This window comes from Natrix helvetica (assembly GCF_964273705.1).
Source record: "Natrix helvetica genome assembly, chromosome: 1".
Lineage (NCBI taxonomy): Eukaryota > Metazoa > Chordata > Lepidosauria > Squamata > Natricidae > Natrix > Natrix helvetica.
Genome location: NC_138548.1, coordinates 185,080,741 through 185,103,777, shown reverse-complemented (window position 1 = coordinate 185,103,777; position 23,037 = coordinate 185,080,741). Strand labels below are relative to the sequence as shown.

Below are 23,037 nucleotides of genomic sequence, written 5' to 3'. Positions count from 1 at the left end.
ACCTTGAACTCCCTGTAATCCCTGGTTTATTAATACTAAGTTTTCAAATACAGGTTTGAATGTACAAAGCTCAGGAAAATAAACAAAAATATCCACATCCCTATACATGGTGTTCTTGCTGATTCTTTTCATAAATAGTTGAGAAAACTACACCTTATCCCAAATTAGGAAATGCTGGTTACCTGGTTCAAATGAAGACATTTTTCTGGATTGATCTTACGAAGAGGGGCATTAAGAGAAATTACAGACAATGCAACATGTTTTGGATGAATCTCAGCACATTGGCAAGAGACCAGGAAGCAAAAGAACAAAGTGCAAGGTCTGATGCTAATGCATATCTTTGAGCATAAGCAGTTTCTTCCTCAACTGTCCATAATTTACTTCTCTCTATCCAGCAGAAGGACACCCGATTATTTTGGCAAATTGCTGCCAGCTCTTTGCCGGGCCATCAGGAACCCCCTCTCTGCTGCATCTCTAACAGAGACTGGGAAAACCATTTCTTGGCAATTTACCAGGCGTCAGCAAGTTCAACTGTGCCTGACCCACAGCTGTCTCCTGTAGCCCCTGACTGGCAACCTGCGACCCATGCTGAGATCACCGAGTTTATCTCCGAACTTAAGTCAGGCAAAGCTCCTGGCCCTGATGCTATTCCCCCTGATCTGCTAAAATCCAACCCTGAATGGTGGATTCCTCTTTTGGCAAGACTCTTTACATATATTAATTCCTCTGGCAGAGTACCTTCCTCCTGGAGCTTAGCAATTATTGTGCCAGTTTTTAAATGAGGAAATAGAAACAACCCAGCTGACTATCACCCCATAAGCCTGCTCTCCATTATTGGGAAACTGTATGCCAAATACCTCCATCGCAGACTCCTCACTTGGGTTGAGGAATCCAATATCATTGGTGCTGAACAAATTGGGTTTAAAGCGGGCTGTGCGACACTAGATCACTGCTTTGCCCTAGCGCACCTGGTCGACAAATATACCACTATACCAGGTGGCAAACTCTTCACTGCTTTCATCGACCTGAAGTCAGCATTTGACTCAGTCCCTAGGGGTTTGTTGTGGTCAAAACTGCTTAAAAGTTCTATTGACAGACGTTTGCTGTTCTTAATTAGGTCCTTGTACAATCAGACCTCCAGCCAGGTCAGGTGTGGTCTGCAGGGAGAACTTTCTAATCCTATCCCGATTAAGAATGGAGTAAGGCAGGGATGTGTTCTGGCTCCTCTTCTGTTTAATATATTTTTATCTGACCTGGCTGGTTACATCGGACATATTGAGTCCCACGCCCCAAAGCTGACAACTACAAAGATCCCGCTTCTTCTTTACGCTGACGATGCGGTTCTCCTTTCATTGTCAAGGCCAGGACTGAAAAGATTACTTTCTGCATTTGGGTCTTACTGTGCTGAAAACCATTTGGCTATTAACTATGATAAATCAAAAGTACTAGTGTTTACTAGAGCCCGGAAATTGTATAACTGGGATATCAGTGGCAATGCTGTTAAGCGGGTTTTCCATTTTAAGTATCTAGGTATTAAATTTCAGAACACTGGTGCCTGGACTAGACATTGAATCCAGGTGCTGAACTCGGCCTCCTGTAGTCACCAGCAGATTTTAAGATTCTTTTATACCCAGGGTGGCCAGTTCATTCCTTCTGCCCTACGTATTTACAAAGCCAAAACGCTGGCCCAAACTCTTTATGGCATTCCCATATGGATACGGGGCTTCAAGGACTGCATTGAAAGAACTCAGGCTGCTTTCCTTAGAAAACTTCTGGGTCTTCCCCCTTGTGTTGGTTTTGCCCCGATATACCTGGAACTAGGCATTCGATTGGTGGAATGTATGGCCTGGATAAACACCTTTAAATTGTGGTTTCGGGTGCTCTTTCTGGCAGTTCCTGGCAGCTACCTCTCCCTGGTGTTCACGGACTCCCATATTTCTCGCTGGGAGAAAGAGAAGAAACTTCATCTGCTAGGTTTCACGGAGGATGCCTTGGGAAACTACGACCTCAAGGATGCCCAATTTAGGATAGTCCAACGGCTCATGGACATTGATTTACAATATCTACGAGCCAGAGCCAATAAAACTTGCTCCCCCCGACTCTCAACCAAGTTAATAACTATGGATTGAGGATGGCTTCCTATTTTTATACCCTAACCATTCCCAAGTATAGAAGAGCTTTTTCCCTAGCTCGCTTCAATGTCTTGCCCTCAGCACTTCTGGATGGTTGTTACAAGAGGCTCCCGATTAATAAGCGGCTGTGCCCTTGTGACAGAGCCGAGGTTGAGACAGCGGAGCATGTCCTTCTATTTTGCCCTATGTATAGCGCGGACAGATCTAGGTTACTGTCTCTTCCTGAAATCGTCCCTTCTGGTCCTGATGGCTGTGATTTGTTTGCGCATTGCCTTGGGGATGTCTCCTCGTACATCACCTCTCAGGTTTCCAGGTTTATCTTGAGAGCTGTGACCATTAGAGGAGAGAGCTGTAACCTCCCTTAGTTGGGCTTTTGGTGACTGGCTGCTGTGTCTCTTTTGTACTGTTCATGTTTTGGTCTGTGACTGTAAATAAAGTATTATTATTATAACTGTCCATAATTACTCTTGCTATTAATAATGAAATAAATACCCCATCAGACAATTGATTAGCTTAAGATATCATTATAATTCACAACTTTTATTTTTTGTACTTCACAGAGAATAAACCAAGCACACAGTCCTTAAAGACAGCAGAGAACATATCCAAAAGTAGATAAAGAAAATACAACAGCCTCAAACCAATTGCTAAATTTGTAATATTAAATATCTTTCTATCAGATAAGCCATTTTAAAATCCGTTTCCATTCATCTGGACTAAGTAACAAATGCATATGAAACATTTTACCAGTTTTATGAAAACTGATGAAGGGAACAGCACAGCATATGTGGAAACCTTTTGCTCAAATGACCTGTGCTTCAAGAAATGCCAGCCAGAATAGCTGTGTTAGTTCACAATTTTGTCCTCATCTGAGTGGAGTGATCAACATCGACAGTTTTGGCCCATGACTCGTAAAGCGTTGGAGGCAGCCCACCAGGCTCACAAAAAACAGGCTGATAAGAAGAGGGTTAAGCCGAAAGACTACAAAGTTGGGGACCGGGTGTTTTTGTCCACCAAGTTTCTGCAAACCACCCAAAAGTCAAAGAAGTTGGGGCCGAAGTATGTAGGTTCGTTCCCCATTGTGAAAATCGTAAATTCTGTATCCGTAAGATTGGAGTTGCCTAAAAACCTTAGAAGGATTTATTCTGTGTTTCACGTGAGCCTATTGAAATCGGAGCACACTTCTTCTTTTCGTCCACTTCAACATGCACCCCTGGCCCCTCTTCTTATTGAAAGAGAGCAACATTTTGAAGTTAAAGATATCTTGGATTCCAGGAAACATAGAGGTCACATTCAGTATCTGGTCTCCTGGAAACATTTCCCCCTTCCCATGCTGAATGGGTCGACAAATCTCATGTTAGGGCTCCCAGACTTTTGCAAAAGTTCTACACCAAGTACCCTGATAAGCCTTCATGTTATTTGACATGTGCATACTTATATTGCATTTGTATTGTGTTTTTGTTTTCTTACAGGGATGACATCTCTTTCTGACAGAGGGCCAGATGTCAGCCTCTGCTTTGTTATTTGCTTTCGGCTGCCATAGAAATGGGGAGGGGGAGCATGGTATTTGGGCTGGGATAATTGGTACAGGAGTGATAGATAAAAAGGGAGTTTTGTTCTCACCATCTTCTGTGCATGCTGATGGCCAGTGATTGGAATTGGTCAAGGCCAACTGCCCTGCATACCAACCTGATGATACTTCTTGGAGATGCACCCACATGACACCTAAGGGATTTGCAGATTGGGTAATGGGGTGGGGGTTGTTGGGGGGAGGGGGTTGGGCAAATATTTGATATGTATGATTGCGCGTGTTTCTGCCTCAGACCTTGCTTTGCTTAGCTGCTATCTTTTCATAACCAGTAAAAGTACTCTTAATTCTACAAATGGAGTTAAGTGGTTTCTTTCTTGGTTGCTGAAGGAGGCGTGCCTGACCTTACCCCCAAAATAAACCCTAGTGAAGAAGGGGTTAGGCATGACCAGCACAGGAGGCAACCTTTCCCTTTCCTGGGCATCTTATGGCTGCTCGGCCCCTTAATCACAGCCCGCAGATCAGCTGAGCTAGCAAGGGCCAGGAGTTCTGTCTCTCCGGGCCGTGATTAAGAGGCCAAGCAGCCATGAGGTGACCACGCTCGCCACATCCTGCACCTCAAAAAAATTAAGACAATTAAGAAGCTCTAGCCATTTTTTCAGGGGTCAAAAGAAAATAAGACCGGGTCTTATTTTCAGGGAAACACGGTACCATCCTTTTCTTATGAAAACTGATGTGTTTTGGGGGTTTGGAATGGATGACTTTCCCAGACTGGATGAAAGAGTGATTGACTCCCCCAAAGCAAGAAATTACTTGAATTACAGAGCCGTGAATTAAAATTTGGATGGCACGCCTCTTTATGGTATCACAAGATTAAGATAAATGTTGATTTGAAAAATCACTTTGTTAGAACCATTCTAAGGGTTCTCTATGAGATATTTCTTTGAGTGTCACCTCATCAAGTCTGTTTTAGAAAAGAAATGATGGCAAGGCCAGACTTACAGACTTATGTTCAAACAATGCACCTTATTATAATGCACTGTATTGGAACTAACAGAAGACAAAAGGTCTGCATTCTCTCATACAGACACTTTCATCAAGACATGCAGTTCTTCCAATAGGGTACTAATGTTTCTTTGATTCAGGCATTACGCAGAGTCAGCAGTACACTGCTTCAAAGCATACTATTTAGTATGGGGGTGACCTCTAGTTGGATCACTTACCTATTCCGTGCAGGAGACTTCCCTGTTTCCTCCTGAACTGATCCAAGACGTGTTGATAAGGTAGAGGATGAAGAATCTGGGTGAATCAAGCTGCAAGTTAAGGATATTACATTTAAGCAGCAGTTAACACTGCATTGGAGTAGTTAATAAAACCCATGGGACATTTCCACAGTGCCTCCCCTGCATGTGAACGCAGAATGCTAAGCCTAACAGAGGGGAAGCAGGGGAAGCTGGGGAGGGGGGAGCAATGGCGGGGAGGCGGTTGTAAATTGGGCAGGCCAAATTTGTTCACATGACCACAGAGGCACTGCCACAGCTGTATTTCATGGATCATTTTTTCAGTGTTGTCTTAACTTTGAACAGATAGATGCTGAGTGAGGACTACCCATATATACTCAGAGACCTCTTCCAATTTTCAATACAACATGATAAATATGCTGGTAGAAAATATAGTTTTGTGTTTTTGAAAAATATACTGTATTTTTTGGAGTATAAGACGCTCCAAAGTGTAAGACGTACCTAGCTTTTGGGAAGGAAAATAAGAAAAAAAAATCTGCCTCTGCCTCCCAGCAATTTGCCTCCTTGCAGCAAACAGCAAACAGCCTGTTTCAGTTTCAGCACAGCCTGATTAGAACAAGCAACTGATTGTCGGACCTCCCAACGATCAACTGTTTCAGGTTACAGGGATTGCCATAGTCTATTGCTGCCTCCACACGCCCCATTTTCAGCCTCCTCATCCTGTTTTCAGCCTCTGTACACCCTGTTTTTGGCCTCCACATGCCCCATTTTCTGCCCGTTCTGGGCGGCGGGGATCAGAATGGGCAGAAAATGGGGTGCGCAGAGGCCAAAAATGGGATGCGGAGGCCGAAAATGGGGCGTGCGGAGGTGGCAATAGGCAATGGCAATCCCTGCAGCCTGAAACAGCTGATGGTCGGAAGGCCGATCCAACCAACACTCAGCTGCTTGAGCTAATCAGGATGTGCTGAAACTGAAACAGGTTGTTTGCTGCAAGGAAGCAAATTGCTGGGAGACAGAGGCCAAAGGGTGGGGGATGGTGGGCGTGGCTACATTCGGTGTATAAGGCACATTCAAATTTTCACCCTCTTGGGGGGGGGGAGGAGTGTGTCTTATGCTCCAAAAAAATATGGTAATTTTCAATTTATAAGTTCCAAGGAATGAAAGTAACAGAACTGAGATCTCAGGAAAAGATGGAGCTCTGTTTCAGTATTTTCTTGATGAGAAATGTCAACACTGGATTACAGAAGTCATTGAAGGATGACTGAACTATGACTAATTTTCAATATGACAATATAGGAATTGCATACTATTGACAGAGACCACAGTGCCCAGAAACAATGTGCAACTGCGCAGTTAAAGAATGCCAAAGTAATGACTAAAGTTGTCTGAACAATGCTTTCTAATTGAGGGCTATAAAATTAGTGTAAGAATGAACAAAGAACAGATTTTCTAAGCACTTAAAGACATTGATACCTTTGCCAGGCAAGATCTTCTTCCAGGAAAATATTACGACTAGCTTTTCTGCTACCTACAGGAGTACGGGGTTCCCCAGGATCCAATACTGATAAACAGCTTGATGAATCAGATAAAACGCTCAAGTCTTCCCCAATAGTGTTACCTTCTGTGGAGTGAGCATAGCTTAAGGCTATTTTGCGACAATAAGTGCAAGCTCTTAGATCACCTATGAGAAATAGAAGAGATTGCTTTTTAATCTGAAGATTTTATTCTAAAAATTGTGACATGAAAAACAGATAGTTACTACTATAATGCCTTATTTCAAATGTAGGATAATTATTTTATCATGCCTTGTACCCATCCAGCTATATCAAGAATCTAAAGAAAACTTTGAGATCAACACCACTACACAAAACGTCAGCTAGATTTTGAACAGAAAGCATAAACCACATGCACCAAGGCTTGCAATATATATAAGAACTGAAGACAATCTAGTGAAACATGTTTCATAGCAAAAGGACAACCTAAACTCCATCCACTTGCCATGCTAATCTTTAACCAAAGTGTTGCAATCAGAATGACTGGCTTCAGCACACGGAACTTAGGTTGGCCTGGCCTTTCCATACTTGCCACCCATTCTTCAGCCTGGTAAAATTACTTGGAAAAAAAGCTGCAGGTCTAGAAACAAGATGGATGATTATCCTGACAATTTCTGGGAAGTATCACTGTGCTTAGAGAAACCAGGAATGGCAAGGCATTATATGGTTTCATAGCCACGTGTTCACCTCAAAAGTCTTCTCTGTATTCAGCTGATAGTAGTATGGATGTTACTGCTCATGAATTCTTACTGAGTGTTTCACTCACTACGTTTTAGGTCAATATGAAATTCATCCTCACCCACCCATTCCAACAGAAGAATAATTTCTTCATCTTCTCAAAAGCTAGATGTTTGATTACACTTCATCTTACCTGTATAACCCATAAATTTTCCAGGGATTTCCTGGTTACAGCATCGGCTACAGAAAATCTGCCCACATAACCGACAGTGATGTCTGCGTCTAAAGGTAGTGAATTTTTCAGTACAGTCGTAACACTCTTTACATTGGCTATCTGGCATCCAGTATTGTTTGAGGTCACTATCCTATGGAAGAAATTTGCTGTTTAGTCAAGGAAATAGTTTCACAGTTCTGAACACTTTCTATTTCTGAATGTGAGTCATATCATAAGATCTCACAAGTCCAACATTAGATTATAATACTCATTTACAGGTTGACTAGAGTTGAGGTATGAAATTCAAATTAGATTCAGAACATGGCCATATGAAAGCCTGTTTATAATGTATCAAAATTCTGCAATCTTCATAGTTGCTATAAAATAGATAATGGAGAATTAATACATTTGCACCGCTCCTGTCTTAAAAAGCTATGTCCTGCTTAGTTTACCCAAGCCAAAGGATTTCACTTATGCAGTGCTCTGAATTTAATCATTAAGCCATAGGATTTGATTTAGCAAAAGGCAGCTAGAGGAAAGAAAATTGTCCAACTCATACATGAGAAGGAAACCAGATATATCACACTGGGAAGGTATGAAAAGTGATTTGCTATTATTGTTAAAATTAGTAGACAGCCCTTGACGTCATTGCTTGAAAATATATTTAGCAGTAGCAGTGTTTCATAATTCTCTATACAAATTCTAAATACAAAATGGGATTTTAAATATATATTAAAAAACCCAGAACTGATTTCAGGATTACTCAAAAACTATTAAAGCAGGCATCAAGCAATACCTGGCTTTTTCCTTCCATGATTTCTTTGAGGCGTTTCAAAACTGTACTGAGGCTTCTAAGTTGAACAGCTGTTCTAGGATCATGACCACTAAGAGGAGGATCTTTTCTTCGATTGTCTGGAAGCAAAAGACAATAGTTGCCATGTGAGATGCTGGTTCTCAATGAACAATGAATGGAATTCCCTTTAGAATACAAAAATGTTATATACAGAAACTTTAATTTCAATTCTCTCTTTTTCAAACTGAGATCAATGCAGTGGTTAACTTCCTGAATTTGAATATATTTCCTGTAATACAGAGTACCTTATTCAAAGCCATGTCTCATGAAAAATAATTATTTCAATTATAGCCAATTTTCTAATAGCCAATTAAATTATCTTTAAATAAATAGGAGACAAACAGATAAAAAGCATTTGTCAGTTCAAAGAAAGTTATAAATTGGTAATTTTATTTATTTGAAAGAAACCTGGATTGATTCAACAGACCTTGCTTTCTGAAAATGCAATTCAGAAACACAGCATTTAGTTTCAAACATGAATATTTCACATTTACAAAAAATAAAGTAGTCTTCAAATTGAGCTTGACCCCAATTGACTCCATGCACATCTCCATTCTCACAGCAACAATACAGATGCAGCCATTTCCTTCTTTAAAGAATTTTTTTCACCTTACCCACAGCTCTGGGCTTTCCTTATTTTAATTAACAGATGAGATACCCTGAATAATTGCAAGTCTATTGGGGTTCTTTCAAAAAATAACAATAAAAGGAATGAAAGGCAAATGAGATTGCCAATTTCAAACTGAGTTATTAAACAAAAGTATATGTGCTGTAGACACAGAACTAGTATTAATATCCCAAATATTACAATCTGTTTTAATAGGTGTTTATGAGTTTATGATCCATCAATTGATTATGTGCCCTTACGAACATTAAACCTTAGATCCCACTCCCTAGGGCTAAGTCAGCAAAAGTCTCTCATTATTGGTTCGAGGAGGATGGGAACAATAATTATTGCAGAGAAAAGTCAGCTAACATTATACAATATTTGCTATTAAAATTTTACTATTTTGTTTTGTCTTGAGAGTTAGAATATAGACACTGTATAAACGCTGAATAGGAAAAGACCTCACTAATTCCGAGCACTTTAAATAAGAGAAAAAAGACTGGGGTAGATCTAAAGATTTAGAAATATTTTTGAAATCAAGGCTGTAAGTACACAACAGTTTAGTTTTTAAAAAAAAAAACCTCCAACCTGCACCTTAGCAGCATAGGAAGCTATTCATCTGAGTCAACTGTTTCGGGGGGAAAATATTAACTTGCTTTAAAACCAGCTAATTGATACCCATTTTCTGAAGTCACAACGGTGGCTTTGCATATAGCATTATAGCAATTAATTAGCCTTCTGCTAGTCCATTTAATTTCTTGTATTAAATCATCCAGTCAGCCACATATGATTAACAACATATTAACAACAGCAACATCAGCATGTTACAGGAGAAAGATTTTGTGCATTTTATCAGAATTCCTTAATGACATGCCCTTCCTATTCTATGACTATTTTATATGGATATAGACTCCCCCAGTTTTGCAAGCCTCCTTTTCTTTGTTGCATTTCCCCGCCAAGGACTATTTCGTATTTAAAAAGAAAAGTGCCTCAAGTTTCTTACCAATTCCACAGTTCTCCATTAGCCAGACATTTTATTTTTCTCTCCTGTGCAGCAGAACAAACATGGTTCCGCTGAATGCACTGCTTTATATACCACTCACGTTATGTGGAATGCTGGAAGCACAGCCAAGAAACAGGCACAATAACAGTTGCTGTATAATGGCCAGGCTCCCAACTTTGGAAGAACAAGAAACAAGGTTTGTCTTTGTAAGCTGTGCCAGAGGGTGTTACTAACAGCCATCTCCCAGCTAGAATCTATTTGCCAGCCTCCAAGTCCTGAGGAAAAGCATGATGCCACTTCTATGGCTGATAATGGGTGATTTCTATCAACATTCCTAAATTGCATTGCTACATCTTCCAGTCTGGTAATTTAGACAAACTTCTTAAGACTTTTCAGTTTTGGACTAAATTTATGACAGAACAAACATCAAAGCAAGGTCTATGTATGGAACAACTACATTGTACCTTGAAGAAAAACTACTGGCACCTACTCAATGGGTGCTATAACAGGTGCTTGTTTTATTATGAATGTCACTTTCCAGAGGTTTATTAAAAGATCAAAAGACTAGTTAATGAAAATAATACAAACACTATATAAATAATGTATACAAATATTGTAATAAGCTAAAACACCACAGACAGCACTATAGGATCAAGACTATATCTTAAAATTTGGAAAAATAAAGGACTTTCCTGCAATTAAAATTATACAGTAGACAAACTGGGATATCACTAAAGCAGCCATCTCTGGGTCTGGCGCAATGCTTTAGATCCAAATAGAAAAAATGCTTTGGTGCTTATGTGGAAACATACTTAAGTTGTTGGCAACTCCATACTGTATGCCTTTTGCTATGATTGTGCTGCGGTTGTGGAGGGACCTCTGTACAATTCAGAAATCACAACTGCTTTCAGTTACTGAGAGGTGTTAGGTAAATCTGCCCATGTGCTGAGATGAAGAAGAAGTGTTTTTTTTATTCTGAATAAAGAAAGATTGACTAATTGCAGCTACTGCTCCTCATACTATCTTTCATTTTACATAGTACAATGTTTGTACAGGGCTAGTAATCCAGTTAATGCTGACCCTGCAATCACATTGTATGCTCAGATCTCTAATACAGAGGAATCTGGAAGCAAAAAAAAAAGTGTGTGTTTGCAGATCACCACGTTGTACATATACAACCATTTTTCACCATGAACTGATAAAGTAGGAAACTGCGGCTTTTGCCCAAGATGTAGAGCACAAAGTCCAGACTGAGTTCTTATGAAATCTCTTATAAATCTGCTAAATCAGACCCCACATGATACAGCATGTCCTGCAGAGTCCCCTGAACAAAAACTTTAATATTAAAATGACACAAATACTCTTTATTCTTGCTAGAAACATTTATCAAGTAGCCACAGAAGCATGCACATTAATCAAAAGCTTTCAGAGCTACATTTTATTTATTTAACAAACCTACCATATATTGACTAATTTAGAGGCTTGGGACAGAACAGAGCCCTAGTAAAACTTGTATCAATCAACCATACTATGCCAGTTCCACCAACATAGTGATCCCAGTGCTTGGGGAAAGTCTTTTTTGCTTTCCATAAGGCTAAAAGAATCAGTATCATCTGTATCTTTTGAGGGAGGGGGAGGCTGTCCCCTAAACAAGTGCCACGACAGAGAAGGAATGATTCTGAGACCCTTCCAAGCAACAATATTTCACTGAAGAGACTTGTAGTATGCCCTCTCTGCCAAATCTACTGGGATGGATGAAGCAAAAAGTGTATGATTTGGCTTAGTACTATGTGTGATCTGTACCACTGGAATTTGTAAATAACATATGCCTTTGCATTATATTTGAATTAAGCCATGCATATTGTGTTTCATGTGTTCAGCAAATCATAAAGCAATAACTTAATACATTGTATGAACTCAGCTTATCACTGCAGACTTCTCTCTGTAGCACAGGGACTGAAATTTGCCAAAGTTAAGTTCAACCATCATAAGAGTAGAAGAAACTCTTCAGGCAATTGATGGTCACAATAATCCTTTATATAAATGGAAAATCTAACTGCTAATGTAATTATTTAGAAAGGTGTACAATATCTTGGATAAAAACTGAGCTTCACAGACCTTGGTAAGATAGCTGAAACGATAAAAACAATGTCACACCCTTCTCTCAGCTATCCTTGAAGAGCACTACAGGAAAATTTCCTCTCTAGAGAGACAATGCCCCCGTGACTCTGAACACATAGAAACCACAGAGCATGTGCTTCTCCAGTGCCTGCACTATAGAGATATTCATACTGACTTCATCTCACCAATACCATATAAATACCCAGATAATTTTGTACCTCCTTCCTGCTTACAGATACTAATCTTGGTACAATACACAATGCTGCCAGGTTTTGCACAGCAGCAATTAAAATCCATCAAAAGATGGCCAGTTTTTAATTTGTATCAAAGCACAACAATATGTTGTCCAACTGTATTAGATGAATTCCAAAGATCCCAGAGAATACAAACAAAGTCCTTGGAAAAATTCAACAATCATATTTTTAAAGTGACCATTACCTTGCTTAGTTTGTTAATGCTAATAAGGGAGGGTGGCCAACTCCAGAAGTAATTCCCCTGTTAGAGAGGAACTGGAACTACAATCTTGAAAGAAGAAATAATCTGTTCCTAAGAAAACGACCCTTGACTTCTTTCAAGAGGAGGAGTTGCCTTCAAACTCCAGAAAAAGGGTGTTGGTTCTTACCTGATACGCTTCTTCTCATAGGGTGGAGGTGGCATCCAGACTGGTTTGACATCATCTGCTCACTAATAGGACTGAGTCTGATGAAAACTGTTAAGCCACACCCGACGCTAGGCAGACCCAGCTTTTGGCGAAGGAGTTCTGTCAGACTCAATGTGTTACCCTTCAACGTAGTTTATGTCCATACCGAATGTAATATTCCTGACAAGAGTCCGCTGTAATGCCTAATGTCACAGTTAGTCAATTAGAAAAATCAGTTTCAAGGACCAGTGTATTTTGGGAGGGGCTGGATGCTACCTCCACCTTATGAGAAGAAGCGTATCAGGTAAGAACCAGCACCTTTTCTCCATAGTGGTGGAGGTAGCATCCAGACTGGAACGTACCCAAGCTGGAATTGTCCCTCGGGAGGGTTCATGCCTGGTCCGAGGAAGTCCCCGCTCTATGTACAGCCTGGAGCACACTGCGGCTGAAGGCCATGTCAGCCGATACAAGGGAGTCTAATTTATATTTTTTTTATAAAAGGGGACGGGGATGTCTATGTGGCCGCTCTGCAGATCTCCGCCAAAGAGGCTTGAGTGGCCCAAGCAGCAGAAGTTGCTGCATTCCTGGTAGAGTGGGTGGCTAGCCTTCCCGGAGGCGGCGTACACTGAACCTGATATGCCGTGGCAATGCAGGGCCTCAACCATCTACCGACTGTGGGGGCAGTGACTTTCTGTCCTAAAGAGGCCGTCTGGAACGATACAAATAGCACCTCAGATTTCCTGAATGGCAAGGTCCGTTTCAGGTAGATCTTTAGAGCCCTCCTCACGTCCAAGGTGTGCCACTTTCTTTCTAGTGGATGAGCTGGGTCAGGACAGAAGTTGGGAATAACAATTTCCTGAGCCTGGTGGGAGCACACCTTGGGGATGAAGGAGGGATCCAGACATAGCACCACCCAATCCTGATCAAATACACAAAGGTCCTCTCTGGTTGAGAGGGCCTGCAGTTCTGATATACGCCTAGCCAAGGTGATGGCTACCAGGAAGGCTACCTTTAGAGTCAGAAACCTTAAAGACACAATGCGTAAAGGTTCGAATGGATTAGTGGTGAGTGCATCAAGAACTTTAGGAAGATCCCATGTGGGATATCTATGTATCTGGAGCGGTTTGAGATTAGTTGCCTCTTTTAGGAACCGTTGAACAGTGGGGTGCTGAGTTAAATACTGACGTTTCCTGCAAGTCAGCACCGAGGAGATAGCTGCTACTTGTCTCCTAAGATATGGGGACAACCCCCTATCGAGACGTCCTAGAGAAAGCCCAGGACCTGTGCAATAGTCGCCCTAAGTGGTTGAACGTTCTTACCATCGCATCAGGAACAGAACGTATGCCAAGTAGAGTCATATATTCGCTCTGTGGACAGCCTTCTAGCAACTTGAATTGTCTGGATTACCCTGGAGGAGAATTTGTCCTCCCTCAGGATGCTGTGCTCAAGTGCCAGGTAGTCAGCTGGAGCCACTGAGGGTCCGGGTGCTCCAGCAACCCCTGGCTGAGAGAGATTCTGTCCCGAGGGATCCTCCAGGGCTTGTCCACTGACAGATTTCGAGCACGTCGTCGAGATAGCAATGGAGTCCCACCGGGAGGGATCACAGGTGAGCCGCCAATGCTGCCAGGACCTTCGTGAACGTTTGGGGGGCAGAGGCTAGACCGAATGGGAGAGCCCTGTATTGAAAGTGGTGCCCCTCGTGGGAGAAGCGAAGGAATCTGCGATAGGCTGGCAGTATTGGGATATGCAGATATGCTTCCATTAAGTCTATTGAGGCCATAAAGTCATCCCGTCGGATCTCCAGGAGGATGGACCTGAGGGAGGACATTTTGAAGCGCCGGTAGACCAGGTAAGAGTTTAGGCGCTTCAGGTCCAGAATCACCCTTCATCCCCCGGAGCTCTACGGGACAACAAATAGATTGGAATATAGGCCCAACCCGTGCTCCTCCGGCGGGACCGGTTCGACGGCTCGAATGTCCAGCAGATGTTGGATGGCTAGACGCATTAGTCGATGCCATTCCAGATCCCTGGAAGGAGGGAAGGTCCTGAAGAGCATTGGGGGAAGAGAGAGAAACTCCAGATGGAGGCCATCCCTGACGGTTGACCTGACCCAGGCATCTGATATTATCTGGTCCCACTGATCCACGAAGGATGCAAGGTGGCCATGTATGGGCTGACTCGGATTGGAGTCATTTCCCTCTGTGGAAGGGGCGGCCACCCTGTCCGCGAAAGGGCCGTTTGGACTGACCCTGATATCTACCCCTATCCTGATAAAAAGGACGTTGACCCTGCCTGTCATATCTGTAGGGGGCATACCGCTGCTGGTGATAGTCAGGTCAGGAGGCCTGAAAGAAGAAGGTCTTCAGTAAGAAGCCGGACGGGACTCCGGCTTCTTGGTGTTAGAGGGAAGGACCTTCTTCTTGTCCTTGTTTTCCACAAGGATCGGGTCAAGCGAAGCCCCGAAGAGGTTGGGGCCGGTGAAGATAGGCCTAATGCTTCCCACATTTGATTGTAAGGCATGCATCTTGAACCTCCTACATCTAATAATCGGTTCAACTCTTCAAGTCGAGAATGGCTCTCCACCCCCTCAAGGCTTTGGGGATCATGAAAAGTAAGAAATAAAAGCCCAGCCCCTGTTGTTGTTTGGGCACCAGTTGAACAGCTCTGATGTGCAGCAAGTGCTGGATTACCTCCTGCATGAGGGTTTGCTTAGCCGGATTTCTGGAGACTCAACAAGTACAGAAAAATCTGAGGGGGCTGGAAAGAAACGAGTGAGATCCCATTCCTGACCGTCTATCTGACCCGCTCATCAGATGTTATTGTGTCCCACTGGTTGGCGAAAAAAGCCAGCTGGCCACCAATGGGTGGGTCAGTCCTATGGAACATAGTTCCGGTGGTAGGAGCAACCTCTGCCACCATGGAAGGGCCTCTTGGACTGCCTGCCTCCCTAGTTTTGGTTATACTGTTGTCTGTGTCTGGGGATGTATCCACCCTGCTGCTTAAACCCCAAGGACACATATTCAGAGCCCCAAAAGGACGAACCATAGTCCAGGTTCCGACAGAAGGTGTTGGAATCTTGGTTGCGAAAGGCTGGATGCCTCTGGTATGGGGCCGGCTGGGAAAAACCTTTTCTGGTGGCTATAGGGAGCACCTTTCTTTTGTCTTTGTTCTCAATCAAGAACGGTGACTCCCCAAACAGTGAACTGCCCTTGAAAGGAGCCGATGCCAGGTGCTACTTATGGCGGACGTCCACCTGCCATTGGCGCAACCAGAGCAACCGGCAGGCGGTCACCGATGATGACATGGTCCAGGCCGCAAATCTAGCTCAGGTCAAATTGGTGTCCGATGTAAATCGGACTGCCATTACCACTTCATTGAGATTTTGATGGGCCCTGATATCAGCAATGGGAATATGCTGCTGAAGATTTTGCAGCCAAAGCAGGCAGGATCTCGTGAAAAAGGATGCCATGGTAGATGCTTTGACGGCCCATGCTGCAGCCTGGTGACCCTGTTGCAAAGTGAGGTCCCCTCTCTTATCCTCGGGCTTTAGAGAATCCTCTGGGACCCCTGGAAGGTTAGCAGATGTATACAATGCGGTAACAAGGGTGTCTACTGTCGGAGTCAGTAGGATCTGAGCCATATCCTTGTCCACATTAAAAAAAAATGTCCGTGGAGGACGGCATTGGTCCAGACGTGGGAGAACTCCATTGACGCTGGACTCAATCCACAAAGATTTTGGGCATAGGAACTGTGTCGGCCTCAACAGTGTTCTCTGAAAACAGAGTCTCAGCTGACAAGGCCTGGCTAAGTAGAGGAGCAGTAGCTGCCTTAAATAAAAGGGATTTGAAGAGAGATGGCTGAAAGAGACCCGAGAAAGCAGGCTGGTCAGGTGCCATGCCCTCATCCTCGGATAATCTGCCTCCCTAATCTCACCTTCCTCAGGTACCGATGCGATGTCACCTTGGGCAGAAACAGGTGACAAGGAACCAGGCTCAGGTGCGTGTCAATTACCCCTGCTGAACGTGAGGAAGACCCACGTGCAGGGATGTCCTGTCTCTGTTGCAATCCTGCAGCAATGCCTTTTTCAGTGGCATTGGCTATTATGTCTTGCATATCTGGCATACACATAGGTGTGTACATTGGATTGATCTGGTCTGGGCGAAGACCCTGCGATGTAAATGGAAAGGCCAAATCTGCCCTATCAGACCCCAAAGGTAAAGTAAAGTTTACCTGGTGGGGTGATTTGTGCAGGTCCTGTACAGACCCCCAAATCCCAGAGGTATCAGTGGGAAACCTAAGATCAGGGGAGGTTTCTCCCTGCCTTCAGGTGACAATTGAAGTAGCTGTCTTGAAAATGAGATGAGTCTCCTGTCCGCTGTTAAGGAGACAGGTGGTTTTTGGCTACTGGCCCTATTATATATTTTATCCTTCTGCCTCTCAAACCTAGAGGCAGACTTGGAAGCCTTTTTGGATCTGGAGGACTTTGCAGTTGCCTTGCCACCTTTCCTATGATATTTACTGGCATCCACTTTGGTGGATGCAGAAGTAGAGGTCCCTGCATTAATTCTGGGTCCCCTGGATCAGGCTGCGGGCTGCATACTCATTCTGCCAAGTCTCCAGCAGTCTCTTCTAGCTGTGAATTAGTTGTGGCCGCCATTTTGAATTCCGATAGATTGTAAGACTCAAAATAGTGCTTTGTGCCCTTTTCCTGCGGCTATTAGGAGAAGCTGAGGCAAAATGACCGGGAGCTCTCTTAAAATGCTGCCTGGGTGCTCCGTGGCTGTTTTCTTAGCCATGATTCACTGCTCAGCTTAAAAAGGAGCAGCGCGACGCTCCAAATCTCCTGCCGATGGGAATTCAGTGCGGGCACTCCGCAGCGGTATTTAGAGCTGCTGCTCAACATCAATGAGAACGGCGGAGAATTTCCAGCACCATGCGGCTTATCTCCAACCCAGCCGAGACTTCAAAGGGCAGTTCGAATTTGCGGCTTGTTTTTAAAGTTTCTAACTGCGCTGCCGCTGCTCACCAATACCTCAGTTAAAGCGCGGAGCTCTACCAGGCAGATAGATGGCTGTTAGAATCGCCAGCCATCCAGTGCCTCACAGAATAGCCACTTGCCACCACTTAGGGCTGCAGGCATAAGTAGGCTGCCCTGACAAGACTCAGGCTCTCAATCCTCCTTATAGCAGCCAAACACAATTAATTCAATTTTAATCACTTATCTCAAATATATTGTTAACTTCGCTATGGAGCAGATTGGTAACACATCCATCCTCACTGAGGGACTGAGTCAAAAGCTGGGTCTGCCTAGCGACAGGGGCGTGGCTTAACAGTTTTCATCAGACTCGGTCTTATTAGTGAGCGGATGATGTCAACCCAATCTGGATGCTACCTCCACCACTATGGAGAAGCTAAACTTCATTTTCAAAATGTGTTTCATCACAGCTTTAAGGCTAGATTTGGGGTACTGTTTTAGCCATCTTATTGGATGAAAGAGGCAGGAGACACGCACAGCCTTGTTGATATTCTTCAGGCTTTCAAATGAGCTGAAGAGCATTCCAGAAGACATTGCTTAAGGATTATTATTCTGTTCTATGTCAAATTTCTTATGGAAATACTGTTTAAAATCTATATGAAGTCATCATAATATATGAATTGTCATCATCATGCACCAAAAAATACATGTCTGATTGAAGCAAAAAAGGAGCCCTCTCCAGTGGCTTTCCCCTTGCCAAAAGAGGAAGCTGAGTAGTTTTCTATCAGTATTGCTTCCATTAGCAAGGAAAGTACATTCTTACTTAGGTAAGATCTTGAAAGCTAAGATTATTTACATTTTCAGATAGGAGAAACTATGAGCTTTTAAGTATGCTTTCAACATTTTTTTAAAGTTTACTTTTAATCAAGTTAAATGCTTATTATATTCATCCATCCATCCATCCATTTGGCTAGCCACCCATCTCAAACCAGTGACTGTAAGCAACAATCATTTGCCTTAAATGCAACTGTGGGATATAATATAAATTAGTGGTCTCTTATTCTCATTAAGAATATTTTATTTATAATTGAAACCGTGTCAGAAACCATACACCATGCATACTTAGAAATCAATCACTTAGACTTACATAACATTTAATTAACTATCTTCTATTTCATTGGCAACATTCCCATATATGTAATTAGAAGTATGAACTTTTCTTTAAAATCAAAATGGTATCCTATACATAAATCATACATATTGTTAGTTTTATTTACTAACCAACATATATATTTATGCATTCTAAAAAAATGAATATTCACACAACCAGCTTCTATTACACAGTAAGAAGAGGCAGTCAAGGTCATTGACCTAAATGAGAATGGCACAGTCTTCATTTGTTCCTGCACATACATTATTCTCCACAAATCAATTCTAATTTTGTCACATTATAAAAATCATGCACTGTAACAAAATTAACAAAATTGGATGGAAACTAAACAAGGAGAGAGGTATCCTAGAACTAAGGAAAACTTTTGTAACAGTGAGAACAACTAACCAGTGGAATGGCTTATCTTCAGTTATTATGGATGCTTCATCACTGGAAGCTTTTAAGAAGAGACTGGACAGCCACTTGTCTGAAATGGTATAGGGTCTCCTGCTTGAGCAAGGGGGTGGACTAGAAGACCTCCAAGGTCCTTTCCAACTCTGTTATTATGTTATTAATCAGGATATTGTAGGATGAAGAGCCTGGTGGCCGGGTCAAAAAGGGAATTAATCTAAAATTCCTAACCACAAATGTACTAAGTCCAAGCTTTGAATTCCATTGACTCTCCTGCTGCAAGTTAGATAACTTGCAGCAGGTGCTAACTTTTAATGGGGAATATTCCTGCACATGGTTATCAGCAATAAAAAGTTGCCTTGCATTAAGATGGGTAGCAAACAAATTTAATAGACAGGTAGACAGACAGATAAATACCTGCTTAATTGGAACTTCACTTGTGATCTTTCACAACTGGTCTTTTGCACCTGACAGGTATTTCTATATAAGCTTCCCTGTGTGTTAGATTTTTCTCAACTAACAATTCTCTGCTCTATAGAGTTTTAAAATAGATATTTTTCAAGTGCTGAATTACAGGCCTCCTGAAAAGTACATGTAGAGTGAATGTTTGAAAAATTTTGAAGACAGATAAAAGTTTACAAAAGAGACTCCTTTTCAAGTTCAGATCTCTTACCTAATGATGTGGAAGATCGTCGCTGTAGCTCCCCAGCAGGTTGTGTTTTTTTGTAAGCCACGGGAGATGAGCGCAATGACTGCGATCTTGAGGAATGTTCTGGGCTGGACCAATTTGCATTGAGTGTCTGCTGATGATCCCCCTGCCCAATCTCTGCTCTCTCAACAGAGGGTGCAAGTCGTCCATCATCTAAAAAGGGCAAATTATTAGACTTTGAAAAAGCTCTATTTTTCTACTAGTCCGAATGGTAACAAATTCTCTTTAATTTTTAAATAAAACCGGTTGCCTTCAACCTTTTATATAGTGGTCTGCATTTTTTACCCTGCAGCCAAGGCCAAATTTACTCTTCAGTTGATTTGATGGTAATTAAGAAATAAAGTAGATACCTTAAGAGTTAGAAGGATTTAAGGTGCACATTTTGCTTATAAGCCCCTCCATGGGGAAACTGTTACCTGATTTTGAGGTTGTTTTTACAGTTCTTAAAGGTCATAAAATGGTGCATTAAACCTCTTCAAGTTTAACCCATTCATTTTGCTTGTTCAAGCATTACAACTGTTCCCAGAGGACAGAAAAAAACATTTAGCTCTATTCAAAGAGCTTCAGAAACTGCAAAACGGTGCTGGGAGGGTCATAATTGGTTCTGTATCTATGTACTAAGTGAGAGAGTGAGCAAACTAGATGGTAGCATTTCCTTCTTCAAACTCAAATATATCTCAGCCAGTTAAAAATTATAATTCAAACTCAATGTATGGCAGAGGAATATAATGGGATACTAAGCAAAAATGCTATAAAGATCACAACATAATTTAGAAGAGTTGGGAAATTTTCCAGCTGTTTATTGACAGATTGTTTACTACTGAGAAGCTCTGCCATGGATTGCCCTACTACATTTGATGGTCAGGCATTGACCTCAAGGTTTGATACATGTGGAAAGAATAGATTCTTCATATTTATAAACCATGAAGGAATTCAAAATCATTACTTTCAATAAAACCTGAATCTTGAAATTAGGAAACGTGAGCATAAACTGTATCATACAGTACTTGATCTATGCATGCATTAATTTAGTGAACAAAAACATAAAAAGGGGGAGGAAGAACAAAAAGATCAGGATTGGGCTGCTATCTATCTAACTGTATACACTATCTACACTGTCGAACATCACATGTTAGACTTAGCATCACACACTCAAACAAAATCATCAGTCTGATGTTGGTTTCAACATAATTATAGTTAATGTGATGTTGACCTCATTCTGCATACTTTCAGGCTCTGGAAGAAGCCACGTGAATTGAAAATGGGGCAAAAGTTCCAACCTTTTCTTTCAGAGAAGAGAAAGTAAAGAGGAACACAGAAGTCTTGGGCTTAGGCACTGGTAGTATTTCAACAGTTCTGGAAATCACCAAATAGAGGGGGTCTGTTTTAAAATCACAAGTGACTGTAAGCCCTCTTTCATAATAATGAAACCATGAAACATAATTTGCACGTACCTTTTGTGAAACGAAACAGATTTACAAAAGAACTGTATGCAGATTTAAATGGAGGCTCATCCTGGTCAGGAGTCAAAGGTTTAAAGTGCGTAAGGTGAGATGGGCTGCCAGGAGAGTAAGGCAAATCATTCACAGATTCCAGTGTGGGAAACGTTTTGTCATCTGTAGCCATTTCATGAATCCTGAGAAAAATGAAAATGCATTTACTATTTCACTCATTTACTTCAATAAAAGTCAGATCATCATTTAGATTTTAGAAACTCCTTGAAGTCACAGCTATGAAAATCCAGAGATATTTGGCTTTTATGAATCTGCAATATTATAAGAATGAATTCAAGCAATCTTTTCCATCTTCCTATCAAAAGAGACAAACCAATCCAAGCACAGCCTTACATGCTTCCTCTTATGTACTTTGAAAACATATGTGGAAGGTTAATGATACATACATGGTATAAAAAGGAGTGAGCAACCTTTGATGAGACTGGAAGAGAGAGGATAATAAAAACTAGATTGTTAGCTTTTGCCTGTGAAAGGAGTTAGTATACAGGCACAATAAATTTTTTATACTTGTAAGCATCAATAGGGAGGAAGGTACAGAGTCCCAGTAATAAAGTGGAATTTAGAAGTACTTGGCAACCCCTAGAAAGCCCCACCTCCCCCCAGTATTATCAGATGCTACACCCTGGTGTACTTTCAAATGTTTTATTTGTACTGGGCTGATTATAATAATACTAAAAAGCCATATTGAAATAAGAGTATTAAATGGCACAGAATAAACTCCCAAATAAAGTACTGTTCAACTTTTTAAAGTTGTATTAAAGGAGCAAATCTTACCAGTAGAAATATTGCATAGAGAGCAAGGAAATAATGTACCAATCGTAAGCAAACTGAATAAAATGAATAGATGGAACAACGGCCTATGTAATGATTTACTCTGAAGCAAAGTATGAAACCCATATAATCTAGACCAGTATCATACTGTCATTTTTTTAAAAAAAAGGTCTAAAAATCAACTTGGTAATAATCTAAATTAAATCTGTCCTCAGACACTTTTAAACAAAATAGACAGCAAGTAAAATAAATAAATAAATGATCAATCAATCAGATTACGCAAGGCACATTAGACAAAACCTGGATTTAAATCAGTCTGAATGCATATGAGTATATTTTTGGGATTATATAGAGAACAGTACTTTACTTTTTTATAACAAATCTTAGTTAAAAAAAAAGATAAGGAGAAAACAACCCCCAAAAGGAATATGTATAGAAATTCTTGACATGGATTGATATTAGAACTGTGCAGTGCTTCAGATTCAAAAGCAAAATGTGTTTCTGATCATGTGCTGTCCATAAAACCAGCTTCTCTCTGTGAGCCCTAAAACTAAAGACATATTTTCCTGAGACACTGCAGTAACCAAAATCCCAGAGTAAGGCATAGCTGCTTTTAAGAAACTGTACCTTTCTGGCCACTTCCAAATGTAATTCATGCACAGAAAATGTACTTTAAACTTCTACTAATTTATAATGGCAAACTTACAATGAACAGAAAACGTGAATTAGTTTCCTTAAATTTATATGCATTGTATTACCGAGTTGCCATCAAAGATGGTAGTATTCATCAGTTTTATTATAAACTTCCAGCACAGTCTACAAAGATGTCAATTAATGCGCAACATTAGACAGTGTAATAATATATATTAGATTGGGAAAATCAAAAGAGATTCTAGAAAGTCAGCAGCAAACTACTTTTACATCATCAAAAAAGCCA

The 23,037-nt window shown here is 41.4% G+C and overlaps 1 protein-coding gene across 9 annotated transcripts in view; it reads right to left on the bottom strand.

Annotated features, from left to right (window-relative positions):
- Positions 1 to 23,037, bottom strand: part of PIKFYVE (phosphoinositide kinase, FYVE-type zinc finger containing) — a 108,329-nt gene that overhangs the window by 61,497 nt on the left and 23,795 nt on the right. For all 9 annotated transcript variants that reach the window (XM_081937810.1, XM_081937813.1, XM_081937809.1 and 6 more), the window contains 6 exons: positions 21,270 to 21,451; positions 19,780 to 19,968; positions 8,143 to 8,258; positions 7,326 to 7,497; positions 6,375 to 6,582; positions 4,884 to 4,973 (listed from right to left, as the gene is read on the bottom strand). In XM_081937810.1, the coding sequence (XP_081793936.1) occupies positions 4,884 to 4,973; positions 6,375 to 6,582; positions 7,326 to 7,497; positions 8,143 to 8,258; positions 19,780 to 19,968; positions 21,270 to 21,441 (947 nt within the window). In that variant the 5' untranslated portion in view covers positions 21,442 to 21,451. The remainder of the gene's footprint in view (positions 1 to 4,883; positions 4,974 to 6,374; positions 6,583 to 7,325; positions 7,498 to 8,142; positions 8,259 to 19,779; positions 19,969 to 21,269; positions 21,452 to 23,037) is intronic.